At 37.8% G+C, this 9925-nt stretch overlaps 1 protein-coding gene across 1 annotated transcript; it reads right to left on the minus strand.

Annotated features, from left to right (window-relative positions):
• Window positions 1-451: 451 nt before the first annotated feature.
• On the minus strand, window positions 452-5101 carry SOSTDC1 (sclerostin domain containing 1). Its single transcript, XM_070726405.1, has 2 exons — window positions 4864-5101; window positions 452-1757 (listed from the first exon to the last, which is right to left on the minus strand). Exons 1-2 carry the CDS (start codon window positions 5054-5056, stop codon window positions 1342-1344), a joined length of 609 nt encoding a protein of 202 aa, XP_070582506.1. The 5' UTR covers window positions 5057-5101; the 3' UTR covers window positions 452-1341.
• Window positions 5102-9925: the final 4824 nt, after the last annotated feature.

Consider the following 9925-nt stretch of genomic DNA (forward strand, 5'->3'; position numbering starts at 1 on the left):
GGCGACCCCCTGTGAAACGGTCGTTCGACCCCCAAAGAGGTCCCAACCCCCACTGCTTTAGAACTTTCTGGAAGCATGGGGAGGACTAAAATGGTTGCCTTCTCCCACTCCCTCCGGAATTCCTACATTTCAAGTTGGGAAATGGCTATTTCTGGTCTCTGGAGGGCCTCTAAGGGGGAGGCCATTTTCTCCTTCCTCAGATTCATAGAAAGGCTCTGGAGCTTGGGAAGAGAAAAAAAAGGGCCTCCCACCCCCTACAGACTGTTTCCTGACTCCCAGAAGGCCCGAAAATCAGCTGGCCGGCATTCAAATGCATGCCAGAACTGAGCAGTCATGCCCACCGATATGGTTCCAGGTGCCACTTGGGGCATGCGTGCCATAGGTTTGCCATCACGGCTATATACCATACTATGATACTACTTATTTTACTACATCAGAGAAAATGAAAGGCTTTGTTATTGGATTTTTTTAATTAAAATTGATGAAATTGACAAATCAATCTCTGGACTGCAAAAAATGTATTTTATGAAATATTTACAAAACATTTTAAATTGTCTTACTTGAACTGTATGTCTTTTTAAAGAAAAAGTATAAAGGTTAAAATATATACATTATCTACAAATATTTATATTCTAATTTGGTAACAAATCATAGGAAAATATTTTTATGCTTTAAAGAATGGAAAAGATATCAGACAGCCATCTTAAAAAATAGAAAACACATTGAAATTCATTAAATAATTATAAAGTCAAATAAATAGGTTTTGTTCAAATTTCATCTCCCCCCCCCTTTATATTTTTTTGTTGTTGAACAATTTTTTCATATAGTTATACCATATTATGAGGAAAAATAATTCTAGCCAACTGACATTTAAAATAAATGTTTTCATTTCACTCTAATTAATCTAACTAAAACATTTATTTTAAATAAAATGTCTTTGCTGCCAATAAAATATGTGATCTGGAAAGTATCTTTGAAAAATTCAGAGTAGTTGCTGTCTGCAGTATAAAATGTTTGACTTCCCATGGAAAAATATTCATTTTTTTTATTTAGATATGCATATATAAACCAATAAACTGTAGGCTATAGGGCAGTTTTAAAATAAGAAGGGTCACTTCTAAAAAAATCCTTCAGAAAAGAATGCCCTTCTGAGTTTGGTCAAAGCCACAAATGTATATATACCTATTGAAGAAGCAACCACAACATAAGATGGGTTTTGTTAGGCAGTGACATCTGTAAAACAGAGTCGTTAATAAGGGGATTTATGTGTATGTGTCTGTGCATATGTGTATACGTATGGCACACATACACATACACAAATGCACATTCCACATTAAGTTCTTAACTTGGAGACTGCTTCGTGGTTTTACTGTTCTTTTTTCTATCTTTATGATGTTGGTTTGGCTTGGCTTGAGTTGGTCCTTCAAAGTTATGACTTGATTCATTGTGTTGTCTGGTGTATCGTTTACACTTACAAGCTGTAACCACAGTTACTTTGTAGGTTCTTGTGCTTCCATCTTGACACTGCAGTTGAATCCTTTGGGTGCGAGTTTTGTCATTGACACATCTCCATTCCTGTGAACTTCTTCTGCTCCAGTATTTTGATCCATAACCTCCCCCAATCCAGTTAGGTAGCACTGGCAAAGGAAGGCATTCGCCAGCACATACTAACTCTTTCAAAGGGTTTATGCTCGTACATTGACCATCTGAAATATATTTTGTTGATCTCAGTTCCCGACAGCCAACTTGAACTCGACCTGTAAAATACAAGATAAAGCCATATTTAAAGTTTTATATCAGAGATAGCATCAGACATAACATCAATGTTTATTGAATATCGTTCATACGGTATCACAGTTATCTCCATCCTAGATTACTGTGTAGATCTCAAAAGGTTCATATTAATTCCACTTTCAATGTCTTTATGCTGTTTTCTTCTTAATAATTCTTATTGCAAAATACTTCAGTTACAAAAGAACTTAGAGCATAACACTAGGGAACAATTTGTAATACAATTACTGTTGAGTTTGATTTTTTAGGTTTTTTTTAGTTAATTAGGCATGCTGGTTTCAAAACTTTCGTTAGTTTTTTTCTATCATGTCTACACCTTATACATATAATATAGTTAATTAGGCAACAAAAACATCTAATTGCATCTTGCTAACTTTCCAGAAAATCTTGGTGTAGTCAATGATGGGCAGGGTGAATGATTCTACCAAGATTTGAAGATCATGGAGGCAAGGTATCAAGGTAGATGGGATGTACATATGATGGCTGACTATTGTTGCAGCATCAAGTGAGAATGTCCACAGATTAAATGCTCCAGAAAAAGCTATAAGCAATTTTTTTTACCTTAATATGTATAATTACCATTCAATAAAAAACAACCATCTGTATGAACACAGTTTAACTAGCAGTAACTACTATAGCCTTTGTATGAATAAAATTATTCTTTGTTAACAATATATTTGGTAAGTTTTTACTTTACTTTCCGTTACATGCACAATTTCTATGACTTTTGAGGGTATCCTGTAGCTTAAAAGGTTGATGTGATAGACAAAAACTGTGGTTATTTTTGGATCCAGAGGCCAAAAGTTATCTGAAAACAAGTCACAGATTTAAGACAACGATATTGCTGTTCCCGAGTGTAATCTATGATTTCTCACATCACATATCACATATTGGACAGCTATGCATAGTGGGTAAGGATGCTAATTCCAATCTTAGTACAAACAATAGGTATTTCTGAATGTCATGGATGAATGTGCATAATCATGTTTTCCTTATACGTGTTAAACCTGTATTACATTTTGGTGTCTTCTGGGTATGCATTTATCAAATACTTGAAATCTGAACCATATCTTATCATTAAGGAGCATACTAGGGTAGGATATATTTTAATAACACAGTAAAACTCAGTTTTGAAAAATTGGAGTACTACTTGCACTCAAGTCCTAATCTGAATTTCTGAGACTGGAGAAAGCCATCCCATAGAAACAATATATAAATATATGTAGTTTTCTCTCAAGGTAAGGATGTTAGTGTTAGTACTGCCTTAGCTACTGATGCTGTCAGAAATAACTTCATGTTCTTTTCGATTTTCATTGAAAATAGTCAAAATAGTCTTGGATTTTAGCTTAAGCTGGATTTTCTTCCAACGTATTAGTTTTAATTTTTCTGTGAGCTTATCCTGAATGTTGATTTAGTTTAAATGAACTTAATCATAATAATTAAAAGCTTGCATGTCATCTATAAATGTGATTCTATTTTTGAGGACAATTCTTATATTTCAATATTCTTTGTACATGTTCTTAGTTAATATACAGTATAGTGCTTTTTTTAGAGAGTAGTGTTATAGAATTACACCACTGCTTGCAAGTGTTTCTCTTAAGAATTGAGTACCCCTGCACAACCTGAGGCAATGTTATTTCGTTTTTTAATGACAACTGACATTTTTACTAAGGTGCTGAAATAGCAGCAAATGCAGACATGTTTCTGCCTGCTTTGCTTTGTATATATCCTCATTGAAACAAGCCCAGTCCTTATTTTCATAATTATCCCTTTGAAAGGAACTCACACCATGAATTTCATCACACATCTTTCAGTCTTACATATTCTTAAAGTAAATGTTATCATGGAAACAGTGTTTTGCAATTATCTTACATAAAATGCCAACATGGCTTGAATGGATTTAACATTTTTCTCTTGAGCCAGAGCAGCATGGACCATACTGGACAAAATGAGGCATCAAATACAGTAAGTAGTTTTCAAGAAGGTATCTTGACATTTTCAGAGGACTTCAGACTCCTTCCTGAAGAATTCTGCTCCACCACTATGTCCTTTTCAATATCTTCCTGCATGATAACCTTTCCTAATATTTTTTTCACCCCATGCCTGGGACAGTTCACTGACAGTGAATAATTACTGAGCTATTTCAGTAATCTTGTATTGACATGATGGTTCCTGTATCTTCCAATCACCTTTCCTAGTTAAGCCTTTCTCTCACTGAAAAATGAAACTATTTCCTTTAAAGATCAGGGTGTTCATAGCAAGTTCCTTTTAGGAACTAGGATGAGACTCAAGACAGACAAGAATTTCTGATTGTTTATACTTCTCTCTGAGCAAGAACCAAGCAAGGTGCTGGGCCTTGATGGATGAGGAGAAAGTACTTTCAGATTCCCAAAGTTGGTTGTCAATGGAAGGGTATATAAAAGCTTTCAATCAATAAAGACAGACAAACAAACATCCTATATACATTTTTAAAGGAAGGTTGGGGCCAAGATGTTTGCACACCTGCTTGTTTACACATCTAGAACTGTTCTCAACTTTAGCAAGTTTAAGTGGGCTGGAGATTCTGGGAGTTGAATTTCTTGAACTCGCTTAGGTTGACAAGGACTAACATAGAGGTCTCGTTAATGCAAGTGCTAAATCAGGATTTAAAAATAATAATAAAGGGGGACAATGGAACAAAACCAAAGCTCTGTGGCCTGAAGTTAAATGTTAGCTTTATGAAGTAGCTCGAGACATACTTTCCTCAAAAAGCGCCCAGCACTTGTATTTCTAAACTAAAGACAGGGATGTACACTAGCTTCAAGTTGTCCCTAATGCTTAGGTTTTGGAGAACACAAAGTTAGCCTTAAATAAAGCTACTCTTTTCTCAGGGTGGCATTCGCAATTCGAATTCGGACTTGGAGCTCACTGGAAGAGTGAATCAAAGCTAAACGTTTTTACTAGTCGCTAAGCTGATCAGAAAAGGTCGTGTTTATTCTTCACTACAGAATCTTAGTGAGCATATTGGTATGTAACACCCCTGCTTTTAAAAAGGAAAGATACTACATCTGAATACACACATATAATACTTACTGCTCCGATCGAATCCTGCATGTCTGCCTCCGTGCCTCGCTTGATTCATGGTGTTGTTGTGGCTGCCGGCCGGGACAGTTTTGACAACGTGGGTATAAAGGATCTCGGTTGCATCGTTTTTGAATGCCACGCAACTCTTCAGGAGCGCGCAGACCAGCAGAAAACTGGGGAGGTGCAGAGAGGCAGCAAGCATGGCCAGAGCAATCGCGGAGACCTCTTGGAATGTGGGTGTTTCTCTGCTTCTGCGGCCACTTCAAGTGCTGCCTAGTGCCTGCGGAACGCCTTTATATAGTCCCAGGGGTTTGGCGCTCGTTCAGATGTGAAGTTCCAGATGACAGCACCGCTCAGGCGGTGTTGAGGGTGGGATCCCCTGGAACGGCAGTGGGGTCCGCTTTACCAATAGAAGCCGGGGGGGTGGAAGAGGAGGAGGAGGAACGAGCAAGCCAGCCGCGACCTCCCGCGGAAACCTTGGCTGGAAGTAAAAGCGGCGACGGCTTCTCTTTGCCCTGGGCATCAGCAATGCCTGCCCGGCTTTGCCTTGGAACGAGGAGGCAATACGTTGTCTGATTGGAACTCCTCTGATATCGATCTGCTCTACTCCATCTCTTGTTAATACATTTACAGGCAAAGAGGATGGAAAGTTACGTGGGAATATTTAGGCAGCGCTGTACTATAGAATTATTACCCCCCCAAAAGGGAAATATCTTCCTCCAGGTCTTCTTTTTAGCCTCATTTCTTACTGCTAATTCCATATCCCCCCCCCCCTTTTATTTCTTCTGGGCTTTTTCCTCTGCACATAGGGAGAACTGGAGAAATTTACAGCTTGCTTTCTCTGTCTTGAGAAAGGTGCTAATAATGCTGCACATCATTCTGTCATCAATATTTGTGTTGGGAATCATCTGTTAAGATGCAGAATATCTGTGTGCTTCCCCTGCTGAGTGTGCCTCCATTCTGCAACTTTGGCACTCTAAGAAACTTTCTCTGAAATAAAGTGTAATATTTAAGGTAGTTGTTAACTGACTTCTTGCCCTAAAATGTGAATCATTTGCAGATATGAAGAGTATTTCAATATATCAACATATCATTCAATAATGAGTTAGAAGTCATAAGCTGTTTAACAAAGGAAGATAAATTATTTTAGCTAGTGGAATTACAATTATTTTAGCTAGCGGAGTTGTAGTATTAATATCAGAATCATTTTCTTGGCTATCAGTGAATTTCACCACAATAGCAATGTAATTTTGTATTTGTATAATTCCAGAAATGAAGTTTCTGGCACATCCCCTGTTAAACATTCCATATATTGACAGAGAATATGTCTATATTATGACTACTGTATAGCTCCACAAATTCTTTTCCTCATTTTTTCCAAACAAGATCCAGTACATATTGGTAATGATATTTATTATTGACTTAAGGAAAGATTCTTGGCTAACTTTCCCACAGTACTTTGCAGGCAAGTCTTTATTACAGTTGTCATTTCAGATGTCAAAATGGAATATCTTTAAAGCAAATGTGCAGATTTGCAGATACCCTAATGTGGGGCCCCAACTTGCAACTATAACTCTTTGCAGAAAGGCAACCCGAACTAATGTTTGAACCAGCACATTTTAATGTACATTTCAAATGCACAATGAGAATTAAGGACAGAAAACTTTCACGCATTAATGAGATTCATCAACAGAATTTTAGACAATTTTGTTGATGACAATTATAGGGTACCAACTCTTTCTAATAAGTTCTTGCATGACAACAACTTCTTAACATGTTTTGCAGAGGCTGTCTTACACAACGAAGCAGTGGAAGTGATGGGCCGGTGCCTGGAGGATGTTAGGGCCTGGATGAGTGTCAACAAGCTCAAACTCAACCCAGACAAGACGGAGTGGCTGTGGATCTTACCTCCCAAGGACAACTCCATCTGTCCATCCATTACCCTGGGGGGAGAATCACTGGCCCCCTCAGAGAAGGTTCGCAACTTGGGCGTCCTCCTCGATCCACAGCTGACATTAGAGAAACATCTTTCAGCTGTGGCGAGGGGGACGTTTGCCCAGGTTCGCCTTGTGCACCAGTTGCGACCCTACTTGGACCGGGAGTCACTGCTCACAGTCACTCATGCCCTCATCACCTCGAGGCTTGACTACTGTAACCCTCTCTACATGGGGCTACCTTTGAAAAATGTTCGGAAACTTCAGATCGTGCAGAATGCAGCTGCGAGAGCAATCATGGGCTTTCCCAAATATGCCCATGTTACACCAACACTCCGCAGTCTGCATTGGTTGCCGATCAGTTTCCGGTCACAATTCAAAGTGTTGGTTATGACCTATAAAGCCCTTCATGGCACCGGACCAGATTACCTCAGGGACCGCCTTCTGCTGCATGAATCCCAGCGACCAGTTAGGTCCCACAGAGTGGATCTTCTCCGGGTCCCGTCAACTAAGCAATGTCGCCTGGCAGGACCCAGGGGAAGAGCCTTCTCTGTGGCGGCCCCAGCCCTCTGGAACCAACTCCCCCCAGAGATTAGAACTGCCCCCACCCTCTTTGCCTTTCGTAAACAACTTAAAACCCACCTCTGCCGCCAGGCATGGGGGAATTGAGATCCTCTTTCCCCCTAGGCCTTTACAATTCTATGCATGGTATGTATGTATGTATGTATGTTTGGTTTTTATATTAATTGATTTTTAATCATCAATACCAAATTACTATTGTACACTGTTTTATTGTCGCTGTTAGCCGCCCCGAGTCTCTGGAGAGGGGCGGCATACAAATCCAATAAATAAATAAATAAATAAATAAATAATACCCACAGCAAATGTCATATATGCAGTTTCTTCAATGTCGGTAATCTGCCAAAGGAGAAAGCTGATTTTTGATATATTTCTTCATGCTGATCAGTCCTCAATCTGGTCCTTTAGGTCTTCCAATAGTGGAGTCATCACCATTGTATTCAAGGAACAGTGTTTTGTTTTGCTTTGCTTTTTAATTTTTTCTTGTTTACTCAGTTTGAACAGCAAAAATGTCAATGCCCTTGCTATCAAATTGTTCCCCACTCTGGAATGGTTTGCCTGCTTTATTGTATTTGCATCAAAATTATGAGTTCTCTTTTAAAGGCTGTAAGTTATTATCACAATTCATAGCTACTAAGTCATTCTGTATCCTGATACTAAAGTCATTCTGTATAGTGATACTTTAGTATTCTGATACTAAAGTTAAATAGCAATAGCACCTAGACTTATATACCATTCAATTGTGTTTTTCTGAACAGTTTACAGCATTAGTGTATTAACCCAGCAGCATGGGTCCTCATTTTACCAACCTCAGAAGTGGGGAAGGTTGAATCTATGTTAAATCCAAACTGCAATACTGCATTCTATCCACCAAGCCACCTGTTTATAACATATGATATTAAGACCTAGACAAGATAATCCTCACCAGATTCCTTTCTTTTGTCTTCTCCTTCTTTTATATTGGACTTAACTATTGAATCATGATGGCTTGATTTTATAAAAATCATAGTTCAAAAGATCTGAAGGGCATTAGGTTGTTTATCCCATAGCTAAGTGTAGAGCACAAAGGAATCTCTGTTCCAATCACTATGTCTAATTAAATGGTCTTCCCTAGAGGATTAGAAATAATTCTTTACCTTAGCTTGGGAAAACAGTGCTATAGCCTCTTTAAGGTTCCAAAAATGTGGCATTCATGTTCCCAGTTTGTATGCAAAAAACTCCAGTTATATATGAAATTTTCAATATGATAATAAAACAATGCAGAGGGAATAAATATTTAAAGCACAGGAGGTTCCTAATTCTATTCTAAAATATGAAATTGCAACTATTTTTATGGGGAAAGCAATATAGATAAAGTGCCACAAATCACACATGAAAGGATATAATTTAAAATATAAATCACATTTGAAGGACCAGTTTAATTCAAGACAATAACATTAGTTTTAAAAGATTATTTCAAGAATTATTTCAAATAAATATGTTGTCAGTATTATCAGAATGTTAAAAGTTCCAAAAAAGTTCCCACAAGAACTCTTTTCCTGACTTTTACATATCTAGTTGGATTGATGGGATTCAAGACAATGGTAGCAATTATATAAAAATATAAAAATATATTGATTAATAAATCAATCAATTTTTATTATGGTCACATGTCAGTATCTTATAAAAGAGATATAGTTGGTCAATTGTGGATTAGAACTCTGGCATATTAAATTGAGTTTTAAACACCTTTCCCACATTTTGTTTATACACCATCAGAGAAATTCATTTTTCTGTGTACCAATAACAAGTGGATTGCAGGGAAACAAATATTGTCAGTTGGTGTATGTATGACATTATACCAGTATATTAATTTCAATATGGAATGTCAATACTACCTGCTGAGGACATTGAGGAGATATAGCCAAATTGTGGTTAACTTAGATGATAAAGTTTGAGCTTTCCTAAATAGAACATTAGACACAATAGACCTTTGATTTAATCCTTCAGAGCTCTTATGTTCTAAGACATTGTTAGCTTAGTCTGAATTAAGACCATAGAATGGGGGAAAGAACTACAGTATCTTACCTTCACAAGTAGAGTCAAGGTTGGAAACATCCACACAGACTTAGCAACATTCATTTGGCGAGTTTATGAGAATTGAAGTCCTACATATCTGGAGGGCACATTTAAGAAAGGCTGGCCTCATACCTGCAGGGCTCCAGCTGCATTTCATTGACCTACTTTCACCTTAAGTGCTTTATGTTATAATTACCTTCAATGCACCATTAGTATTTTAGTTGTCCTATAGTGCAGTGTTTTTCAACCAGTGTGCCGTGGCACACTAGTGTGCCGCGAGACATGGTCAGGTGTGCCGCGAAGCTCAGAGAGAGAAAGAAAACAAGAGAGAAAGAAAGAAAGAGAAAGAGAGAGAAAGAGAAAGCAAGCAAGAGAGAGAGAGAGAAAGAAAACGAGAGAAAGCAAGACAGAGAAAGCAAGCAAGAGAGAGAGAGAAAGAAAACGAGAGAAAGAAAGACAGAGAAAGAAAGCAAGAGAGAGAGAAAGCAAGAGAGAGAGAA

Source organism: Erythrolamprus reginae, chromosome Z (genome assembly GCF_031021105.1).
Source record: "Erythrolamprus reginae isolate rEryReg1 chromosome Z, rEryReg1.hap1, whole genome shotgun sequence".
NCBI lineage: Eukaryota > Metazoa > Chordata > Lepidosauria > Squamata > Dipsadidae > Erythrolamprus > Erythrolamprus reginae.

Bases quoted from the DNA above. Each gene is read 5' to 3' on its own strand.
- SOSTDC1 (XM_070726405.1), bottom strand. From the start codon at position 5,056: ATGCTTGCTGCCTCTCTGCACCTCCCCAGTTTTCTGCTGGTCTGCGCG. The intron at 1,758-4,863 runs GTAAGTATTATA...TGTATTTTACAG, and splicing joins TGCAGGATTCGATCGGAGCA to GTCGAGTTCAAGTTGGCTGT.